At 35.9% G+C, this 25176-nt stretch overlaps 1 protein-coding gene and 1 pseudogene across 5 annotated transcripts in view; one reads left to right on the plus strand and one right to left on the minus strand.

Moving 5' to 3' along the window:
- HPSE2 (heparanase 2 (inactive)) overlaps positions 1 to 25176 on the plus strand; it is an 830988-nt gene that overhangs the window by 581736 nt on the left and 224076 nt on the right. For all 4 annotated transcript variants that reach the window (XM_079137838.1, XM_079137839.1, XM_079137841.1 and 1 more), the window contains one exon: positions 11901 to 11948. In XM_079137838.1, the coding sequence (XP_078993964.1) occupies positions 11901 to 11948 (48 nt within the window). The remainder of the gene's footprint in view (positions 1 to 11900; positions 11949 to 25176) is intronic.
- LOC306659907 (atypical chemokine receptor 3-like) lies at positions 23492 to 24970 on the minus strand (annotated as a pseudogene). Its single transcript has one exon. The product of its transcript is annotated as an atypical chemokine receptor 3-like (transcript).

The raw sequence follows: 25176 nt of genomic DNA on the forward strand, positions 1-25176 counted from the left end.
TTAAAATTTCAATAACATAAGTGGAAGATACAATCAAGGATATATCCCAAACCAGGAGATTTTATACAAAGACAAAAAATTAACATAAAATGCTACTGATATAGAGGATCAATTCAGGATACTCAAAACTGTCTTGTAGGAGATCCAGATCTAAAAACAAGGTTATAGAAACAATGAAAAGCTTGCCAGCCTTGAAAATGAAAAGTAAAGGGACAGTTGATAGGAAATAGCAGGTATAAGTAGAGAGAAGAAATAAAGCACAGGAAGCTGATATCTCCATGCTAATTATGGGGATTCAGAAATTATTGTTTAAGCCACTGGAATAATAAATGGAGAAGTAGAAAATATGAGGCCCTGTATCTCAACACATGGAACTTGCTTAACATTTGATTATAATGACTTACGACATTACTTCCTTAAATGTGCCCTGGGGAATATATGTTCTGCAAAATATTAATATTATATAGAGGGGAAAAAACAAAAGGTTCCATGGTCATGTATGTTTTAGAAATACTGGGATCACACATCTACTGAAATACTTTATGGCACCTTTAATATATTAGTTTACATTGTGAATCTCCACGAAGCAGATTTAGATTGCAGAATTTCCTGAATTTATTTGACTTCAGAGTCATATTTTCAGAGACCATTCCTGAGAGACTAATATTCCACTAACATATTTATACCACATCAATTTAGAATATGAGCTCTGGTTTGGGTGAGGGATTGCAATAGAGCAAACATAAAATAATTACAATTTGGAGGATTCAGAGAACTTGGATTATTTCAATAGTCTTATTACTTGTATATTTGCTTCTATCCTTGTCCACCTTCAATCTGTTCACCGACTCAGTCTCCAGAAAAATCTTTTACATACATAATCCATACGATGTCTTTGACTTGCTGAAGACTTTTTATTGATTTCCCGTTGTTCTTAGAATAAAATTAAATCCCCCTACTATGCCCCACAAGGCTCTCTTGTGAATGATCTGACTGCTGCCCAGCTCTTTATTTTTATGTTCTACCACTCTCCCTTTTTCTTATTTCACTGGTCTCACTGGCCTGGTACATACTAAACTTCATCCTCAGATCATCTCTCCATTTGACACATGTGTGGTTTCTTCTCATCTGTTAGAGTCCTTCCTTGAGTAATCTAGCTAACTAATTCTGTATCAACATACACTGTTAGTCTTTTGATAGTCTTTATCACATCTTGTAAACATATTTATCATTTACTTGCTGGTTGTAAATTAAAAGCTCTATGAGGGCAAAAAGTACATCTGTTGTATTTACCATTGTAGATTGAATACTGGCAAAAAGCCTAGTACATAGTAGGTACTTATATTTGGTGAACTGATATATGAATGAAGAATGGAAGTTATTCCCACAGTCTACAGAGTTGCTAGCAGAACATTCATGTATCCTTCTTAAAGTCATACTAAAATTTATATTTTATGACTTAACTGGTATAAAATACAAATACACCAAAACATTTTCTTCAACTTGAAACTTCATTTCAATTTTTTCTTCTGATTTTAACCTGAGGCCTCTAAAAGTATGGTGGGTCCTTACCTGCTATACCTAATGGAGAAGTCGGTCTTTTCTGTGCTTATTGAGAGGATAATGTAAATAGAGACAAAATTTTGAATATTTATTTGCTTTCATCCACTCTGGACATCAGTCTCCTCATAGGGAGATAGCAACAAATTGTTTCTGAGGTACTTTTTCTCTCCAACCATTCTGAATTCTCACCTACTTAGCTTAGCACAAAACAAACTTAAAAAAACTTCCCAATTAATTTCTTACTATATAGCAACAGCCATAGCAGGATGGTGGAGAGCATGTATTTTGGAACTAGATCAGACCCGGATTATCTATCTGGGTCATTTTGAGGAATCAGTTAATCTCTCTAAAGTTTCCGAGTCTGTAAAATGGGACTAATGAAATGTGGAAATAAATGAGGTAATGAAATTAAAGTGCTTAGCACAGTTCCTGGCTCATGTTGACATCCAAAGAAATGATAGCCATAGTCATTAAGGAGACATGTTTTAAAGATGAAAAGGCAGGTTTTAATCTGCTTACCACCCCCCCACCATATAACTCTGATGTAGGCTGCTAAGCAGTTTAGAGAATTGAGTGAGGAAGGAAATTAGGAAGATTAGCTACAATAACATGTCAGTATAGTGAGAGTGATCGCAGCTCTGCTTCCTGCCCAGAAACCCACTTATGCCACATTCTTGCCTGGAGTGGGAAGATGCACAGCTGGGGACAATTTGGTGCACACGGTAATTATCACAATGTTATTCCTAATAATTGTTCTTTTTTTATTTCAAATGTGGAAGCATTATATGACTTCACCACTACAGGAGGAGAGAATAAAATATTCTTCTTAGTTCATAAGAAGAGAATTTACATTGTTGCCTCAAGAGAGAGATCAAAGCTGTTTACTGCTCATAGCAGGGAAACACTGGCTACTACAAAGGTCTGCTCTCTAGTCAAGAATTGTGTTACAACCAGTTACTTCTAAATATAATGTATATTTTTTTTCCTGGAAAAGAGGTGTTTCCTAACTGGAGAAACAACCTAATTCCTTACCCAACCTCAAGCTTTTAAGTTTTTGCTATTATGAAGGATATTTACTTCTGCCTCTATTATCAGAGAAGTCAGTCTGGGATGCAAGTTAGATCATTGGAGAAGGAGGCTAGAGTCCTGGGACATACACTTACCTTTGACACTTCACAAGTCAAAAATCTTGGGAAATATTCTTCCTTACTTTCTTCTTTTCCTCACAATCCTAGTCTCTCCTCCAAGAATGCTCTATCCTCACAGGTGCTACTAAAGTCAGAATTTGTCAAAATAGCAGGCCATGATTCTCCTGCATTAGAAGCACCTAGAGAGATTATTTAAAATGCAGCGTGATTTTTAAGATCCAGTTCAGACTTGCTGAACCAGAATGTGTGAGATGGGACTCAAATTTTGGCATTTTGAACAAAGACTCTGTAGTCTTTGTATACCAAAATATGAGAATCACTATTCTGTCTAATAAATGGAGCAAATTTTTAATCTTTATTTTGCAGGTCAAAAAATGGAGGTGCAAAAATGTTAAGCTCACGAGCCACAACCAGGGAGAGGAAACTCACATTTATTGAGTACCAACAATATACCATGCACTGCCATTGTCCCTAAATGTATGTTTTCTTGTTAATCCTCACAGCGTCTTTGGGAAGCAGGTGCTATTGTTTTCACATAAAATGCTACAGGGTGGTTAAACAACTTACCCAACGTTACATGGCTAATGAGTTGTGGAGCCAGGTCTCATATCAGGTATCTGTCATACTCCTGAGCCAAATTCTCTTTCTTTTCTGTGATGTTGTTTTCCCGAATCTTCATTCTTCAACTAAGCTGAACAGTTGAGAATATAGAGTAATAAAAGACCTTCTTTATCAGAAACCCAGTGTTCATGCTCATAGTGTCAGCTTCTTACTAGGCGGTTAGCTTTTGGAAAGGTTAGTTTTTCTGTGTGAAATTCGTAATGACATCCTGATGCATTTTTCCTCCTTCTCACTGGGCTCCGTAGCCAGGGAAAATCATATCAAGTCTGTTGTGGACCTCTTTGCTTGAATCCAAATCTGCAACTTCCTCAGCAACAGTTTGGACTGTCACGCCTTATCTATCATGTTTCTTTAACCAGCCCCTTACAGCTCCAGCCAGAAACTTCTAGGTATGTTTCAGCATCTTCTCTCACCATCTCCCATTCCCTGCCTTTTTCTTCCTTCTAATCAAGCAAACCTATTTAGTCCTCCTCTCTGTGTTAGTCTCTGACATCCGCCTCTGTCTTGTTCCAGACATTATCCTATAGCCTCCTTCTTCCCACCTCCCACCCCCACTGGCAGCAAATTGGTTTCATCTTGGGAGCCAGTTCCAAGTAACTGTGCCTGACACCCTTTCTTGAGAAGGATTCTTAGGCCAATTCTCAGACAAGGGAGGGCATATTGAAATCTACTTACTACCATGGTCTGCTATGGACTCAAAAAGGAGCAGCCCCACCCAGACCATAAATCTGTCATTCTGCATGGTTCTAACAAGAACTTTAGAGTCAGAATTGGGCTTGAATTCCTGCTCTGCAACATATTACCTAGATTTTATTGAGGACATTTTCTTCAGCTAAAAAGTAAAAGTGTTATCAACTTATAAGGTTAAATATGTAAATTGCTATCAAGTGCCTGTTAGTTAGTAAATAGTAGTTAACTTATTTTTTCCTTTCTTCATTCCGGAGCCTCCTTAAATTAACCTTATGGATATGATTTTTATTGATAAGAGAGATTGGCTGAAGAGTCTCACCATCTCCAATTATGCATATTAGATTCCTTATATTTATGAAATGAAGGAAATGTAAACTCCCAAAGATGAACCTAAATAGAGATTCAAAGTCGTATCAAAGTCATCATCATAAAGCTATGCCATTTATCACTCTCCTGCCAATGTGATATTCTATATAAATACGATGTGAAGAGAAGAGGGAGAGAGGAATGAGGAACAGAGAAAAGAAGAACTGAAGGGAGGAAGGGAAGGAGAAAGAGGGAAAAAAAGAGAGATAGGCCAATATTTTATTTGTTCTTTGCAGCACCTAATATAGCTCAGAATATAATTAGCCATGGAAAAATAAGTGGATCAAATGGAAGATGCCCATAAATTTGCTATTTATCTAAAGTTCAGTTCTGTTTACTCTATCCCAAGATGAATACTTTTGTTTCTTTCTTTTTTCCTTTTTTTTTTTTTTTTTTTTTGTTTCCAGGGATTGAACTCAGGTGTACTCAACCACTGAGCCATATCCTCAACCCTATTTTGTATTTTATTTAGAAACAGGGTTCCACTGAGTTACTTAGTGCCTCACTGTTGCTGTGGCTGGCTTTGAACTCATGATCCTCCTGTCTCAGCTTCCTGAGCCACTGGGATTACAAGCATGCGCCACTGCAACCGGCCTGAATACTTTTCTTATAGGCTTTTTTAAGCTTTTGTATAAAATGGCTGTCAGATGTTATATTCATGTTAGTTATGAAATCAAAACATTCTCTTTGTGGACAAGAAAGTTCAGGCTGCTGTCCTTTTATTGAGGTATGTACTCATTTAGATCTCCATTTCCCTGTGAAGGATTTATCCTCTTTGCTGGGAGCAAAATTCAGAATCCAGTTTTTAGGGTTGTACTCTGTGGTCCAGGAATAGAAATCAAACTCCTAAGACCATGAATAAAGATGGTCCTTATTATAAGAGAGAGTTGTGATATGCCCTGGGAGAGAAGGTTCGACAATATTTCAGATACGTCATATGTGCAGGTGGACAACAAAGGAAAAAGTTCTCCCAGATTTGGAGTCCTCTGGGGGAGGAAAGGAACTCTTGCAATGAAAGGGGATATTTTGTTCTTTTCTACAGCAGCAGATTGACTCTAGTGGGAAAGACCCCCAATTCTGAAATGTCTGCCTGGCACTGGTCAGTTTCCTTTGACACAGGTCCCTATCCCCTTCCATCTATCATCCTTCTTTGCATGACTGGAGGTGATCATAAAGGTATATACTCCTTTTCCTTTGGGATTATAATCCAGATATCTGCCACAACAACTCAGATATGGAAATATTCAACCTTGGAAAACCAAGATCTTCCCTTCTTGTCAGTATTCACAGCCTGGATCATCTTTAGCTTATACATTCATAGACCTACATCAAGAGATTAAACTGGAAGTGGGTGGTTGAAAATCCTCAACTGATACCAGACCTTAAACAGAAATTCACTTTCCTAGTGCTATTTTGCTCCTGGCAGTATTGTTCAGTGTTCATGTTATTCTACCTCTCACATTACTGTTGCTGAGCATTTTGCAGCTATGTTGAAGTTATTCATTTATATGGCTTGGACTTGTTTCTGAGAAATAGGCAGAATTAGCAGAAGAATCCATCAGTGTTAGTTTTAAACAAAGAAAATTATGAATTTTTCAATTTGTTGTCTTCCACAGTGACAATACAGATATACAAATAAAGTATAGAAATGCGATAGAGTAGATATTGAAAGCCATAATTTTCTCAGAAGGATCATGGAGGTAGGGAGAATACCACAGACTTTTCCCTTTCTGTGTTGTTTCTTTCCTATGATTGTTTTTCCTTTTTCTAGTTGAAAACATAATATCTATATTTTTTCAAAGACATGAAAACAGAATATTTTCACATATGATGAATTTCGTATACTTCTCAAAAAACAAGGGTTTGGCTGTCTTGTTAGTATTTGGAAATGCGTATTTTGTTTGACATTATTTGCAAATTTGATTTTTCCTCCTCAGAATAAGTGTAGAAATGCTTCCATATGTTGGTTTCATCGTTTTGCTAAAAAAGAAAAAGGAAAAGTATAGTTTATAGCAATTTTCACATGAACACATAATTAATAATGATGTTTCCTCAAAGATAGCTAGTACTGCTTCAATGTACACTGAAATTTAAAAACTAATATATTAGTGTATATTAGCTTAAAACTAGTAAATATTTTTGCAATTAAAATATTCTTAAAACTATATTGAATCTAACCTATGTTTTGCTCTTTTGATTTCTTACAAAAAATATTAAGTGAGAATATGACTTTAATTACTTTTCCAAATAAACAACAAATCACATGGTACCATTAAAAAGTGCTTCAGGTTTTTATATACTAAATTCCTTTTCATGCAATAAATTCTTAACTGTATTTTTTAAAAAGTCTACTCTGTTCCATATATTTCCTTACTGATGTCTAAACTAGTAATGTTTTAATCATTACAGCTTTTACAGTATATTTTAATATATGATAGAATAAACAAATATCTTCATTATTTCAGTTTTTCTAAATTTTCTTGGTTTCTTATAAATGATATTGTATAGTATCAAAAATATCTGCTGGGGCCAGGCATGGTGGTGCATGCCTATAACTTAGCAACTCGGGAGGTTAAGGCAGGAGGATCAAAAGTTTGAGGCCAGCCTCAGCAACTTAGTGAGGCCCTAAGCAATTTTGGGAGACCTTGTCTGAAAATAAAACATAAAAGAGCTGTTAATGTGGCTTAGTGATTAAGCACTCCTGGGTTCAATTCCAAGTACCAAAAAATATATATCTGCTGGGATTTTTTATTATAATTTCAGTAAGCCTATAAATTAGGAATAATAATTAGCTTTCTCTTCACAACCATGGTAGATCTTTTCATGTATTTAGTTTTAAAAATATCTCTATAATCTAATATTCTAGATATGGGTCAAACATTTCATATTAATTTATCGATGTTGTGAATTTTTCATAAAACTTTTCTTCAAGGCATGTAGGGTATGGGTATAAAAAGAAATAATTAACATTACTTTAAATGTCACTAACACAGTAGTTTTCCCAATTGTTTTCTGTTACTTTTTAAATAGAAGGTTATTTATGAACTTGGTTAACAACTGAATGAACTATCTGATGAATATGAGGATCTCCAGATAGTTGCCTGTCCATAGTCTGCCGGGGTCCAGCCCTAGCAGGGGTCATAGTGGTCACAGGTGATGGAGTAGGCGTCGGCGAGGTGGAGAACAAAGCAACACAAACTCAAGGAATGGATGCTATGTTCTAAATTTTATTTTTCCCAGCCAGCTTTTTATACATTAAAAGGTAGGCAGTTACACGTGTTTTTTCAGAACAGGAAAAAGTCACAAGGAGAAAAACAAAAATATTTTGTATGATCATTACTAGACTAGACAATGAAGTATTCTAATTATTCTAGTAATTGTTTACTTGTGATAACCTATAACTAAACAATAAGACATATTAATATTTAACTGATCATAAAGGTTAAAGCAAGTTCAGTAGGGTTGAATAAACGTCAGTCATGTGACTACTGCTGTAGTTAATAAATGCTAGACATTTTAAGCTAACAAATACATGATATCATCTTATACTGTGTGAACTTAACATTGAGGATCACTTTATTTCTTCTGTTCCTATTATCCTTCCTGATGGGGTTGGAATTATTTGCCTACGTGTTTCAGGTCATCTGAGAGTAGTCAACAGGGGATCGGCAGCTAAGAATCTGTTTTTGTATTTTCTCATAGCAATTTTAGTTACTCAGTTTCATAGCAAATGAGAAAATCTGAAATCACTCTTCCATAAAAGTCTGATTTTTATGTTCTAACCCTGGTTAAGACCCCTATTTTTAGGGAAAACACATAAAATATTAATAACAAACCTACACATATTAAGCAAGCAAGGAAGGAAAGCCCGCAACCCAAATTCCCAGAGATGAGACTTTGCAAACATCTTTTTTACTCAGTGGAATCCTTGTCAAGCACTGAGGGGAATTACAGGTGGTGTAACAATAGTCTTTTAGCCAAGCAGGATATGAATAATTTCTTTTGTCCTAATTTTCTTGTGAGTGCAAAGCTGTTACTATCAATGACTATTGACTTCAAGTTCTTTGAGGCATGTTAGAGAGGGTAGAATATATTCACCAACAACAGCATCAAAAATTCTTTCTGGGCCCCTTAAGATAGGCAATTGCCCTGCTGCCATTAGAATTTGAGCATCCTCTCTTTCTTTAGCACACCAACATGTTTCTCAATTGTCTTTTTTTTTTTCATTCCCACATTTCAAAGGCCCCCATCTCTCTGCAATAATCTCCTGTCAGTTTATACTAGTACTTTCATCTTACTCTAGCCAGAGTGATCTTTCTAAATCCCCATATTTGATCCTGACACTACTTTGGTTATGTTATAAAAAAAAAAAATCAACAAATTCATACTAACTATATTTTGTAGTATTTTGTTGGATGCTAGTCATACAAAGAGAAATAGAATTTGGTCTTGCATCTTATGGTTAAGGGATAAAGCCAGACTTGTTAGCACTACAGCCCAGCATCTGGAGGCCTGACCAACCTGACTTTCTGCCATTCCCTACCTGTTCCCTGACATCCATCCACTCTGGACCCTGAGAACACAGCTCACCTTGACTCTTCCTTTTTTGTTCATGCTGATCTTTGACTGGGCTTCTCCTCATGGCAAAATCCTAACCTCTTTAAATGTCAGATTCAATGCCATATATATATGAAGCTTTTCTCAATCTGTATCCCATTTTCTAATACCACAGAACTAACTGCTCTCCTGACTAATCACACAGCAGTTAGATTGTACCAGCAGTACAGCACACAGGAACTTTGATAGCCAAGTGCCTACATGTCTATTACCTGGGCTTCATTGTGGTTCTCTTATAGCAGGGGCCCTGAGTCAGTCATCTTTTGACACCTGCATACAGCACATGCCTTACAATCAAGCACTGTAGTGCTCAAGTCTGTGAGGAAAGGTCAACAAGCAAAGAAGGTAATCAGGCTCTTGATCTTTTTCTGATAAACATGGTCTTGTTTCCTCAAGACAAAAATCAACTTATTTTTTTACATTTCAGAATTGTACAATTCTTCTTAGCCTCAGTGAAAACAACTTGAGGTAGCATAGGATGCTAGAAAGCAGGGAGGATTTGGAATCAGAACCTGGGTTTAGTCTGCACTGGCTCTATGGATTTGAGCATGTCATACAACCTATATGAGAATACTTCCTGACAGGGTTGTTTTGAAGAGCCTGTGAAATTATACATCTAAGAAGTTGAAAAACATTCATAATGAGTAAGATCTATAAATGTCATAATGAAAATATATTTGTTTTCACTATGGTTATTTTATATGAATACAAAGAGTTTTTCATGAAATATTTGTATTTCAGAGATTTGCAAAATCATTTTGGAGGGGTAAATCTCATGTAAATTTATGTAAATGTATATATTTAGATTTCTAGTTTTAAAAAAAATATACTTACAGCTAAGATTATCTAGATTTTCTAACTTTTATAATATCCATGGGGAGGATCTACAAAATTTCATCTCCCTCTATTTCTCGCCAACCTATTCAAAGAGCATTGTCAGGTCTCCACTGCTTACTGCTTAGAGTACATATGTGGCAGGGATAATGTTTTGAATACAAATCTGTTTTCTTTCTGCCTTTTATTATTTTTTTTTTCTATTTTTCCCTCTGTTACAGCAGGTATTAATTGTGTACTTAGGGATTTAGAGTAGCACATGGCAGGATGGAAAAGACAAAGTGTGTAAGCATGTCTGGCTGTTTAGTTCCTAAGTGTAGGGGCAGAAACAGTGAGGAGAGTGGAGCTGCTCCATCAAACTCAAAAGACATACTTCTGAGCTGAGGAAAGGGCGAAAAGAAAGTGACATCCACAGGTTGCAAAAGTAATGCCCCTGCTTCCTAAGGAGTGCTGCTAGGAGGGGTGGCATGACCCCATAATAAATGGCCTGTGGGGTGTCTGAAAGCTAGTAAGGAAGCTAGTCATCTGTATAATGGGATAATATCCACATGGCCAAGCAAAGCAATTTTGAGAAACATATGGAATAACTCATACAAATGGCTCAATCAGTGTTATATTCCCAGCAACCCACAGTGACATGTTGGTCCTGTCCATTACACCAATTCCATTTCTGGATCATTTTCATACTCTAATATTTCCCACATTCTCATTCTTGAGCTGCAGAACTATCCTGGAGAAAAAAGCAAAACCATAGAGAAAAGAGCCCAGCCAGGGCCTCATGGTAGCTGCCTCTTGTTCCTCCTCTTGTTCGTCCTCCTCCTATCTCTCCCTTCCCAATCCCATCTCTTCTTTCCCTTCTTTTATAAAGTTTACTTTGTTGCTAACTGAAAGGCCTAGTACCCAGCCCTATGTCTTCTCTGCCTACACTACAGAGAAATTCATTCCTTTCCACCATCACAGCAAAGCAGAGCCTGTTCGTGTGACTCACGGCAACCCCTTTTCCCATACAACTGCCTGGCAAGATGATGCTGGATTAGGGTAGCAATAGGACCTTCCACACAAAACATGATGCCCTTCCATGGTGGAAGAGTCCTTCAGTTATGAGGTACTGTTAAAGATTATTTCCTTTGAAAAAAATTTCTCCTTTAGGGCCTCGGGGCCAAGGAACTGAAATGTTTCTTTGATTTCCTGTGCCGGGATAGTAACTCTCTCAAAGAGTAATAATAGCCATGAGAGCACATGGCCTCAGACCATGTGGATGGGGAGAAGGAGATGGACAGATAATTGAGTTATTCACAGACCTGTGATTTATGATACTCTGTAGCATTTGTGAGTCCCAGATGCATCCTTCTGGCCCTCCCTCCACCACCAAGAACACAGGATGCTAGGGAATCGCTAACAAGGCTTTGCTGTGTGCTCAGATGCACAGAACCAGGCCTGGGTTTCCTTTTGAGCTGAGCATACTCATCAGAGGACACTCAGTGCTCTACTTAACTGCTCTAGAAGTGGATAGTTTCTCTCCGTTGGTTCAAGTTTCTACACTCAAACAAGTGTGGTAGACCTTCATGGTGGCATAGTTGATAGTGCCTTATAGTTACATAAATAAATTGGAATTTCCCATGTTCTCTTCCAGAAGAAAGGCCAGCAGTTTTTCAAGGGCATCTATTGTGATGTTATCCTTGGGAAATGTTATTGTTTATTTGTTTCCTTGCAAACATCAGAGTCCTTAGAGTATTGGAAATGGCACAGATAAGTTTTGATTATAGGAAAATCAATGTGAGAGTCAGCAGACTTGGATATGGGATGATAGACACATGTAGAATAGTGTATTGGAGTCTTAATTTGTAGGTGGTGAGGGATATGTGTGGAACTGAAAGTAGGCCACCTTAACCTTTTTTATATCAGCCTTTAATAGCAATGGTAGGGCCATAATTATGACTGTGGATCCCTTCAGAGAGCATAGCTGCTCAAGAATTGGTCCAATTTGTCTTGGTTTATCCTATTTTAACCTGCAGCATGTGGTTTAAGTCACACTACCCTCTTTTCCTCCATTCTTTACAGATTCATGAAGGTGGCAGGAAGCACCGTGGATGCAGTTACCTGGCAACAGTAGGTATTCATCATTTTTGCTCTTATCACCTTATGAAAGATAATTAGTTGTCACCAAGTTCATAGCTGATATTTAATAAGCTTTTATCTTTTGAGAAAAAATTGAAAATTAATTCCAAAACTGTTCTAGTACTTCAATTTTGTTTTGTTGTTTTCAAAACCTGACAACAAGAAACCACAAAAAAATGCTGACACATTTTGGAGAGCTTGGCTATTATGTACACTTTTAATCTGTCATAAGTGAGAAGTAATGGAGATCTAAATGTGCTACTGTTTCCCCCACAGACTTCTCTTTTGGGAATAAATGTCCTTGTCTAAGACAGAAAATAGATTTAATTGTTCAATATGTCATGTGAAAATAAAAATGCTTCATTATATTAACAGCTGTGGTATTAATTTGTCCTAAGTGATTCACTAATATGAAGTAGTTTAAATAAAAAGAAGAATTTAAGGAGAATGAGGCAGCTTCAAGAGAGGAAATTAAACCCCAGCATTATAGGAAGAAGTTAATGGTGACAAAGACTGCTTATCCCAAGGGTACCTGACTTGTAAGGACAATTATCTGATATATAAATTTAAATACTCTTTATCTGTATGTTATCTGTGCCATGATGCCCAGTATTGTGCTATAGTATCTCACCAGTTTCATACTGGAATCCTGCTTTTCTCTGTGAGAAATCTACCTGGCAGCATCTCAGTTGTCACCAATCTGATTTGGTGCTCACAGCTCAGACGTTTATGCTTCCATTCTAGACCCTGCTGGCACTGACTGTGGCCATCTTTCTCAGTTACTCTAAATCTCCCTGCCCTTTTTTCTGTCCTCTGTTTTAAGTGGGTCACACTATCCATCGAGTATTCATGACTGATGTGAAAGAAAAGAGGATGAAATCTCTGTTAAGTATTACCAAAAGGACTTTGGGTTTGTTGGTAACTTCAGTCATAATGGGAAATATTTTTGTCTGTATTTATACTTTTAGTCTATATTTATGCTTTTAGTTTGTCTAAAGAACAAGTTCCGAATGTTTTCAGAAATTCTTACCCTTCTTCAATTTTGTGAGTCATGGATCTTGTTATCCCTCGAAAACCCCAGTGTCTTCCTACCTTTGCACTTAGACCAAAAGCTGAATTATCTACTCTGTCATTTTGTGTTTGGCCTCTGCTGCCTTCTGATCTCATTTGTGCCACCCTTTCTTTATTCAACACACTGTTGGCTTTTCAGTCCTGTGACAGTTCACGTGCATGTCTACCTCAGGATCTTTGTATATGCTATTCCTTCCACCTGAGTTGCTCTTCTCCCTTTGTGTGGCTGGCTCGCTCTTTGAAGTCTCATCTTCCATGTCATCTCCTTAGAGACTCCTTCCCTGACAATCCTACCCCAAGACAGGTCCCCATTTCATTCTTTTTCTAGGTTGTTTTTTTCATATTACATAACTTATGATTTTTTTCCTCATAACTTGTTTTTCTCTTCCACTAGAGTTGTACTTATTCAGTTCACCAAATGCTTATTTTGGAAATTGGTTTTTAGGGATTTACTATGTGGAAAAATAAGTGACAAGAATAATAAAAATGTGTCAGGAACTGTTTTAGAACTTTATATGCCTTACCATATTTAATCCTCACAATAGTCAAGTAGAGATTTTTTTTAACTTCTATTTTCCTGTAAGAAAGGAAATTGTAGAAAATCCAAGAATAATAAAGAAAGTGGCAGATTTTGAACTTGAAGCTGGGTCTGTGTCACTGCAAGGGTTATTTCTTTTGTTGCTTTAACAAGAGAATGCCTCTTTACAAAACCCTGCTCAGCATCCTCACCAAAGCTATCTGGATAATGTGGCATAAAGGCTGAAACTTAAAGAATTTATAAGATTTGTAGGGAGAGATAATGAAATCAGAGTAAGAAAATTATTGACTAGAAATGTATGACTTCAATTACCATGGCTGACAGGGAGGGATCAGAAAAAGCTTTCTTCTCTGTTCAAGCACTCTCTCTGGCACAAATGGAATGAGGTGAGCATAGTATATGTATATTTTTTAATAATGGAGAAATACATTTTAAAAATACATTTTGTTTATTACTACTAAAAACATTAACCTCCTGTCAAGATAAATATCCCATGTTTGCAACTATGCCAAAAATACCCCCCAAACAGGCAGAGGGTTGTATTTCTTTTGGCTTCAGATCAGCACTTATCTGGGGACACATAGCACCTGAAATGTACCATTTATCCCTCTCAAGAATATTTTTCAGTCTAGTTTTGGGTAATCATGGAAGAATTAAGGAAATCCTAACTAAGAATTGGAAAGCTCAGTAAGAATTAGTGAGATAAAGTTCTTTCTTCCCATATTTTTATTGGTTCATTATAATTATACATATAGTGGGATTCTTTATTAATATTCATACCTGCACACAATATAAAAATATAACTTAGTCAATATCATTCACCTCCTTCTGATCCCCTCCTTCTGTTCTTCTGGTCTCCCTTAAATTTTGTGAGATCCGAGCCTCACCTTTCATTTCCTTTTTCCTCTCTAGCTACCACATATGAAAGAAAACATATGCCCCTGATATTCTGAGTTAGGCATACTTTTAAAATTATTATTTATTTATTTTTAAATTTTTTACAGTGCATTTGGCATTTTTCACTTGACATAATACTCCTAAGTTCCATCCATTTTCTTGCACACAATGCAATTTCATTCTTATTTATGGCTGAATAAAATTCCATTATTCATTATTCGTGTATAGAAAAGCTATTAATTTTTGCATGTTGATTTTGTAACCTGCTACTTTGCTGAATTTGTATATTAACTCATCTTTTGGTGGAGTTTTTGGGATCTTATGGTTATTGTGTCATACCATTTGTAAACTGAAAATTTGACTTCCTCCTTTCCTAGTCTGGCCTCTGCAGCCTTCTGATCTCACCTAGTGCCATTCTACCCTTATTCATTCTGTCCCAACACACTGGTGGCTTTTCACTCCTTTGACTGAAGGCAAATATTTCCATCTGTTGCCTAATTGCTCTGACTAGAATTTCTAGTACTATATTCAGTGGAAGTGGTGAGAGTGTTCCCAATTTTAAAGAAAATGCTTTTAGTTTTCTCCCATTAACTATGATGTTAGCTTTGGATTTGTTGTATATAGCTTTTGTGATGTTGAGGTAAATTATTTCTATCTCTAGTTTCTTCAGTATTTTTGTCATGAATGCATGCTAAATTTTGTCAAAGTCTTCTTCTACATCAATTAACCTATGTGATTTTTGTCTTTAATTCTACGTATGTGGTGAATTACATTTATTAATTTACATTAGACCATTCTTGCATCCCAGAAATGAAACCAACTATCTTCTTAATGTGTTGTTTAATACAGTTTTCTAATATTTTATTAAGAATTGTGGCATGTACATTCATTTGGGATATTAGCCTCTAGTTTTCTTTTGTTGATGTGTCCATAGCTGGTTTTAGATTCAAGGCAATACTGGCATCATGGAATGAATTTGAAAGTATTCTACCCCTTTCTTTTTCATGGAATAATTTGAGAAACATTGACATTCGTTCTTCTGAAAAGGTATGGTGGAATTCAGCTGAGAATCCATCTGATCCTGGGCTTTTCTTTGTTGGAAGGCTTTGTATTACTGTTTCTTTCTTATTGCTTATTATTCACTTGCTTAGGTTTATTATATCCTCTACATTCTATTTTTTCAGGTCATAGATGTTTAGAAATTTATCCATTTCTTCTATGTTTCTAGTCTATTTTGCATATAAGTTTTAAAATGATCTTCTTCATTTCTGTGGTGCCTGTGGTGATTTTTCCTTTTCCATCAGTAAGATGAAGCTCTAATTATTACTATAATGGAGTACATTATATCAGAATCATCCCCCATAGGTAACAATGATAAACTCTAGACACATATTTACAAAAACAAACATAAAACACTGGAGAGTGATCAAAAGGAGTTGGAAACTAAAGGAATCATTAGTCCTTGAAAGAAGTAAATGGTACTAAATAAGAGCCACTTTTATATGACTTTTCCACTATGGTTCCTTAACAATCTATGCATCATTAAGTACCCAGAACTCAAGGAGATATACATGATTGTATCGACTAGAGGTGTCGGAAGGAGCCAGAAACTGGAACTTCAGGGTGAAATCTCAAACAGAAGGAACTACAGGGGAATGATAACAAATATGCATGTGAACTTTCCTCAAATCCTTGTCTGATCCCTGATCGTGAGATATTCATGGAGAATCCAAGGAGCTTGTTGGAAGGCAACAACTAGAAGTCTGAAAAAGTTGAATAGAGATTTCAGCTGCTGTCACATGAAAGACAGAGATTGGAATTTGAATCTTGAAAATCTAGAGGACACTAACAAATGCCTGTTCTTTCCAGTGAGACCTAAAAGAGTTGTAACCAGGAGTAAAGTCTATGTCCTAGGACTAAGGATTTTCCCTGAGACTAAAGTATAACCAAAAAAAACTTACCCAAAATGTAAATTGATGTTGCACAAGAGCAAGATAATCAGTCATTCTTCAATCTCCTGCTAGGTCCAGGACCAATGTTCTTCTGTCTCTGCAGTGTGTATTCCAGTATAAAATTTTAAAATATTATAGACATGCAAAGAAACAGAGAAACATGACCCATGGCTAAGAGAATAAGCAATTAATAGAAATAGTGAAGTGATCCAGGTATTAGAATTGGTTGACAAAGATTTTAAAGAACCCACTATAAATATTCAGAGTTAAGGGGAAAATGTCCATATTGAGGGATTATGTAGGGAAATATCAGCAGTGAAGTGAAAACTATAAACCTCTAGTGACCACTATTCTATTGTCTACTTCTTTGAGAACAACTCTTTTAGCTGCCACTTGAGAACATGCATTATTTGTCTCCCTGTGACTGACAAGTTGCTTAACATATTATCTTCCACACTCATCTATGCTGCTACAGATGACAGGATTTCATTGTGTTTATGGCTGAATAATATTATTTAAAATATTAAAATATTATTTAAAAAATAATATTTAAATATTATTTTATTTAGTTAATATTTATTTTATTTATCTAAATATTTATTTATTACTATTTATTAATAAATATTCATTAATATTTATTAATAAATATTTATTTATTAATATAAATAAATAAATATTTAATATTATTTTATTTATTTATTTTTTATTTATTTAAATATTATTTTATTTATTAAATTATTTAAATAATTTAAATATTTAAAATGAATACAAAAGAAAGATTTTTGTGGTTTTTTATTTTTTTAATTTTAAAATTTTTATTTAATTAGTTGTACATTACAGTAGAATGCATTTGTACATTTTGATATATCATACATAAATGGAGTATAATTTCTCATTTTTCTGATTGTACATATTGTAGAATCACATCAATAATGCAATCATATATGTGTATGAGGCAATAATGTCTGTTTCACTCTACTATCCTTCCTAGCCCAGTATCCCTTCCCCTTCCTTCACTCCCCTCTACCTAATATAAAGTAACTCTATTCTTCCCTAACCTCCTCCCTTACTGTGAATTAGCATCTGCATATCAAAGAAAACACTTGACCTTCGACTCTTTGGATTTGGCTTATTTCTCTTAGCATGATATTCTCCAAGTCCATTCATTTACCAGCAAATGCCATAATTTCATTCTTCTTTAAAGCTGAGTAATATTCCATCAAATATATATATATATATATACCACATTTTCTTCATTCATTCATCTGTTGAAGGACACCGAGGCTGGTTCCATAGTTTTGCTATTGTGAGTTGAGCTACTGTAAACATCGATGTGACTGCCTCACTGTAGTATGCTCATGTTAAGTCCTTTGGGTATGAACTGAGGAGTGGGTAGCTGGGTCAAATGATGGTTCCATTCCAAGTTTTCTGAGAATGTTTTTGATAAACAAAAGCTACAAGATATACTAAAGTTCCTCAGACAGAAAGGCAGAAAGTAGCACCAGAAGGAAATTTAGATTTTTTAAAATAACAGAATATTGGAAATGATAAATTTGTACTTAAATATAAAAGTATTTTTCTCTAACTTTATTTAAGAAACAAAAAACTCTGATGCAAAAATATAAATTGTATTTTTGTGTTTACAACATTTATATAGATATAAAAATATATGGCAGGCCAGGCATGGTGGCTCATACCTGTAATCCCAGCACCTTGGGAGGCTGAGGCAGGAGGATCATGAGTTCAAAGCCAGCCTCAGCAAAAGTGAGGCATTAAGCAACTCAGTGAGATCCTGTCTCTAAATAAAATACAAAATAGGGCTGGGGGTGTGACTCAGTGGTTGAGCATCCCAGAGTTCAATACCCAGTACCTCCCTCAAAACATATATATATATCAAGAATACCACAAAAGATGGGAAAGGGAAAAGTGAATTAATGGAATTATACTGTTCCAAGATTCTTTTATATGAAATAGTATAATATTTACTCTAAGAAGACTGTAATAAGTAAGGGTGAAAATTGAATTCCTAGAAGAGTCACCATAAAGGTACTACAAAAAGTATAGCTACAAATTCTTATTGGAATTCCAGTGGAAAACTGAGAAATTGTGAATTAACCTCAAATAAAGCACGAATGGAGGAACAGAGGAGCAAAAAAAAAAAAAAAAAAAAGGAAAAAATAAAAACATAAATGGGAAAAATAGATATCAAATGGCAAAATAATAGACCTAATCAGAACCAATAATTAAATTAAGTAATTATTATTAATATTACATATAATCATTTAAATGGTATTGGCACCAAAACAGACATGTAGACCAATGGTACAGAATAGAAGACACAGAGACAAATCCACCACGTAAATACAGTCATCTCATACCGGACTATGGCACCGAAAACGTTCATTGGAGAAAAGATAGGCTCTTCAACAAATGGTTCCGAGAAAACTGGAAATCCTTATGTAGCAAAAAGAAATTAGACCCCTATCTCTCACCCTGCATGAACTGAACTCAAAATGGATTGAAAGACTTAAGTACTAGAACAGAGACCCTGTGCCTAATTGAAGAAAAAGCAGGCCCCGATCTCTACCATGTCAGTTTAGGAAATGACTTCCTTAACAAGATTCCTAAAGCACAAGAAGTAAAATCAAGAATCAATAAATGGGATGATTCAAACTAAAAAGCTTCTTCTCAGCAAAGGAAACAATCAATAATGTGAAGAGAGAGCCTACAGAATGGGAGAAAATCTTTACCACATGCACCTCAGAGCATTAATCTCCAGGATTTATAAAGAACTCAAAAACATAACACACAAAAAAAATCAATAAATGGTCAAAGGAACTGAATAGAGACTTCCCAGAAGAAGAAATATGAATGATCAAAAAATATATGAAAAAATGTTCAACAACTCTAGCAATTAGAGAAATGCAAATCAAAACTACTCTAAGATTTCATCTCACTCCAATCAGAATGGCAATTATCGAAAACACAAGAATAATAAATGCTGGCAAGGATGTGGGGGAACAGGTACACTCATACATTGCTGGCAGAACTGCAAATTGGTGCAACTACTCTGGAAGCAGTATGGAGATTCCTCAGAAAACTTGAAATGGAACCACCATTTGACCCAGCTATTCCACTTCTTGGTTTATACCCAAAGGACTTAAAATCAGTGTACTACAGTGACACAGCCACATCAATGTTTATAGCAGCTTAACTCACAATAGCTAGACTATGGAACCAACCTAGATGTCCTTCAGTAGATGAATGGAAAAGAAAATGTGGCACATATGCACAATGGAATATTACTCAACTTTAAAGAAGAATGAAATTATGGCATTTGCAGTAAATGGTTGGAGCTGGAGAATATCATGCTAAGCAAAATAAGCCAAACCCAAAAAACCAAAGGCTGAATGTTTTCTCTGATATATAGATGCTAATTCACAACAAGTGGGGAGGCTAGGAAAGAATAGAGGTACTTCAAATTTGGAAGAGGGGAGGGAAAGAAGGGGAGGGGTGTAAGGGTAGGAAGGAGAGTTGATTGAATCAAGCATTATTACCCTATGTACATATATGACTACACAAGCAGTGTGATTCTGTATCATGCACAACCAGAAGAATGAGAAGTTATACTCCATTTGTGAATGTGTCAAAATGCATTCTGCAGTCATATATAACTAAGTAGAACAAATTAAAAAAATTGTCTTTCAAAAAACCTAAATAGTATGATTAAGAGGCAGAGATTATCAGATTGTATGCTATGGGAGACCCAAATGTGTCTATAAGAGACACATTTTAAATGTAAATACACAGATAAATTGAATAGAAAATGATGTTAGTAATATGCCATGCAAGCAATGATAATAAAATGCTTGTGAAACTGTATTGGTATTAGACATAACAAACATCAAAAAAGGAGTCTTTTCAAAGAAAAAGAGACTATTAATAGCAATAAAAGGGTCAGTTTATCAGGAATACATAATAATCACAAATGTATTACCTGTGACAGCAGAATAAGTCTTCCCCAAGATGTCTGCATACTAATCTCTAGAACCAAAATGTGTTACACTGCATAGCAAAGGGAATTAAGGTTACTAGTCAACTGACTTAAAGTATAGAGCTTGTGCTGTATTACCTGGATGGATCTGGTATAAACATAAGAATGGAAAAGGTAACAGAAAAGAGGAGGCATAGGAGGCTTAACTATGAAAGAGCAGAGTATAACAATGCCATCCATGTAAGAAGAACTTGACCTGCCACTGCTGGATTTGAAGATGTCTCGAGAAAGGGGATGGTGAATCAAGCAAAGTGCACAACCCTTGGAAGCTAGAAAGGCAAGGAATGGATTCCCCCTTAGCACTTCCAGAAGGAAAATAGCCCTCCAGATACTTTGATCTTTAGCCCATTGAGACCCAAATTGATTTCTAACCTAGAATAATAACGTTATAAACTTGGATTATTTTAAGCTGCTGTGGTAATTTGTTTGGAGTAGCAATAGAAAATTAATACAGTATTTAATAACAAATTCAAAATACATACATAAGAAAAAACTAACAGAACTAAAGAGGAAAAAGAGATTCACTGTCATATTTGGGATATAAAAACACCTCTTTTAGTAATAGGATAACTAGATTAAAATAAAAAGAGTAAAGATATGGAAGATTTGAACAGCACTATTAATCAGCTTGAACTAACAGACATTTGTAAAATACAATTGAACATATTCTTTTCAAGTATACATGCAACATTCAACAAGATAAACCATATGCTTGCTATTAAACAACTCAATAAACTCAAAAGGATTGAAATCTCACAGTACGTTTTTTGATGACAAAGAAGTTACATATTAGTAATAAAAATATCTATAAAACATGTAAATGTTTAGAAAAAACATTTAAAAATGTTCTATAGGTCAAGGATGAAATCATAAGGGAAAGTAGAAAATATCTTGCAATTATTATGAAAATACATTCTGTCAAATTTGATATGTAGCAAAAGAAGAACCTAAAGAGAGATTTACAGTCTACTATGGTCACATTAGAAAAGAAGAAACATTCCAGTTTCTATTTGAAGAAGCTAGAAGAAGAACAAACTAAAGCCAAACTAAGCAAAATGAAGGATTTGTTTAAAATTTTTCCTAAAGAAAAAGATTGGGGAAAAACCTATATTGTTAAAAGAACTCTTACCAGTTATAAAAATAATATGTTGCTGTTAAAATATTTGTGAAAAATATAAATATAATTATTAAATGAATAAAGTAAAACATAAAATGTATAAATCATACCTCAATGACATAATATCATAAAATGAATTAATATAAACCAAAAAGAAAGCCACCAATAGGTCAATAATATTAATCCCTAGATTTAAGGGTATGGGGACTCTTTTTTCTCATTTTTATCTTTCTGTAGTTCCCAATTTTTTTTGTAATGTAATGCATTTTTGTTTATAATGAAAAAGTTGTCAGTGCCAAGCTCTACCCTTTCCACCTCAATTCCCCCATTCCACAAGAAACTTTCACTGTTTCGGTCCCTTCAGTTATTTGTTCTCATATTTCTAAATAACAATCTCATGCAACTATTTCTTGATATTTTTCTAATTCAAATATCTATTCACTTTCTGCCAGAGATGAGAATTTAGCTCTCATAGCTCCCTCCGTCCTCACACCCCATCGTTCTTATTCACTTGCCCTTCTCTTCCAGTGTCTTATTGGTTAGCTCAGAATTCAATGTTTACGTGTTCATTACCATATTAATTTGAGTCACCACAGACACATGTGCTGTGCTATGATTATATTTTCTTTCTTTCACAACATTTTGTTTCCCTTGGAGTTAATAATTCTGAGTTTTTTTCTCTTTTCTTTAGTGTCCTATTAATTTACACCTAATGCATCGCTAAATTTTACCAAAGTGGTAAATCTCCTTTCTAGATTCAGACACCTTGTGTAACCATCAGTTTTATATCCTTAGAGATCCCCTTCTGGAGCATCCATCCTTCTGTTTCCATCTGGACCAGCTGATTTCTGTGCTTCCTGAGCAGCTGTTGTCCGGAGATCGCCCTTCACCAGCATCCTGGGGATTCTTTTCTACTTTCTTATTTATTGGATTCAGGCCCTTCTTTGAGGTTTATTCCCTCATTTTGGTGGAGTTTCTCCCAGGAACTTCCTGAGAAAAGATAAATGAGAGGTAAACATGTTGAGACTTTGTATTAGAGTTTGATTTATATTTTGGATGCACATAGATTTCCCTCAGATTTTGACACCTGTGCTCCATTTTATTATAGCTTTCCTTGTAGCCATTGAAAAATCCGGTGCCTTTTAAAATTTCCAGTCCTTCTATTTGCTCTCCTTTTTTCTCTCTTGATACTTTTAAGATATTCCTGTCCCCTGTTCTTCGTTGTGGCTCTCTTTTCTGTCCATTAGATATGTGGTACACCCTCTTAATCTGAAATTTAGAAAACAATTTCCTCCACCCAATTTTTTCTTTGACAGTGTCCTTATTCCAGTTCTTTATGCTGTTTCTGGAATTGCTTGTAGAGCGATATTAGAATTTCTCAAACAGTACTCTCATTTTTACATATTTTCTCTCCTTTATTATTATTCTGTTTTCTGATAAATTTCCTTAATCACCTAAATTATCTATTGAAATTTACATTTCTGTTATTACCAAAAACTTTTTCATTACAAAGAATAACCTTTTTTATTACTCCTTTCCTTGTTTTTGGAATACAATGCCTTCTGTTTCTTTTCTGAGGATATCAATTTTTTTTTAGGAAACAAAGTTCTTTATTAAAAAAATAACTTACAAATTAAGAGAACTCTGTTCATTTTGTGCACAGATTTTCAGACTGTGACAGTTTTTTGTTTAAAATTTAACTCCGTGATATTATTAGTGTCCCAGAGTGCATTACACAGCAGATTTCGTTCTATATCCTGCACTGGTACAACACAGCACACAGATATAAAACTATTGCAAATAAAACATTTCAGCCATGTATATATATATAAAATTGTAATTGGCTAACAATTAATATTATTCTTAGTCAAAACTAAATTCAAACTAACCTTACAAGTACTACCATCTGAGTATGTTAGCATTATACCTCCCACAGGATATTTAAAATATATTTAACTTTCAAATACATTTATAAGGTGTGCCAGTAGTGAGAAAATGAAGTCTTAAAACTTGAATACAATCACCATACAAGAATTTCAGGCAATGAAGAAGCTTCTATTGTATAGGCAATCCTGTCCTGAAGTTGGTTTTGAGACAGTGCTGGCTGCACAACACAGCTTTGCCTTTGCAAAAGTGTCAGAATGCACAACTGGGCAACAGCTGCAGTGGCATGGAAGGAGAGAAGGATGCACAACATCACACCTTCTCTTCTTCGTGTCACTTGGGCATTCAGTTCCAAAGCTTCCTTGCTTTCCTCTGGAAACCATGTGGCCCCAGGCCATGTTTACAAACTCCCTGTCCCTGGCCACTGCAGACTGAGTCATTTGGTGTTCTGCTCCAACACCAAGCACTCTGTCTCTGACACTCTGGAGGTGTCAATGACCTTGCTGAGGCCTGTTTTGGCAGAGTACTTGAAGACAAAGCCTTCATCAGCTTGTACTGGCAGCTGCAGTTGATGATGTTGTACAGCATGTGATTGACACAGCAGTACACCAATGACAGGCACTGTGTGGCATGCAGTGCTGTGAAGAGTGCGTTCTCCAGTTGGCAGGTGAAGGGGAGGTAGTGCAGGATGAAGAAGATGTCCAGCAGCACTACCACATGGTAGAGGAGCCTGCACACCAGGAAGACCACCATGTAGGAGATGATCTTTCAGCGACTGTGCTTCTCCTGGTCGCCCAACACCAAGATGGCTCTGGTGAGCACTAGGTAGAAGACACCTATGATGGAGAAGGGGATGGTGAAGCCCAAGACAACAGAGATAAGCTCCATGATCAGCCACTTCTTGATGCTGTGCTCAGGGTAGAAGGACCGGCAGTAAGTCTCATTGTTGGAAGCAGATGTGATGGACTTCAGGTAGTGGGTGTCAGGCACAGACACACAGAAGGCCAGCAGCCACACCAGGACACACAGGATGCAACACACCATCTTCTTCCTGTGGCTGGAGGTGCTGGTGAAGTAGGTGATGGAGAGGTAGCGGTCCACACTCATGCAGGTGAGGAAGAAGATGCTGCCAAAGAGGTTGATGGAGAAGATGAGGTGTGTGTGACCTTGCAGGTGAGCTCACCCATGGGCCACTGGTTGTGCTGCACCAGACTGACCACCCAGACTGGGATGGTGAGGACCACCCACAGGTCCACGATGGCAAGGTTCAAGATGTAGCAGGGGCTGTCGTAGCCTGTGGTCTTGACCTGGATGTTCATTCACCCAGACCACCACAGTGTTGGCAATCATGCCGATCACGAAGATGAAGATGTAGATGAAGGAAAGCATGTAGAGCAGGATTCTCTTGTAGCATGACAGGACACTGCACTGTGTCCACTAGGATGTAGGGAAGTCAGAGAAGTTCCCTGGCTCCATATAGTCAAAGAGATTCAGATCCATGGTGGGCAGGAGCAAGAATGACCTGATAAAAGGGGAGAGATATAGCTGGGACCATCTTTTCTTTCTTTTTCTTATCTTTAACTCAAACATATAACTTGAGATTGAGACACCTTGCAACTTTGAAAGTCTCTGAAGTAAATAAGTAACTAAGAATCTTCAAGGAAAAAATGTACTGCTTAGCACTTTTTAAAGAATGGTGCATGGCT

Source organism: Sciurus vulgaris (assembly GCF_902686455.1).
Source record: "Sciurus vulgaris genome assembly, chromosome: 4".
NCBI lineage: Eukaryota > Metazoa > Chordata > Mammalia > Rodentia > Sciuridae > Sciurus > Sciurus vulgaris.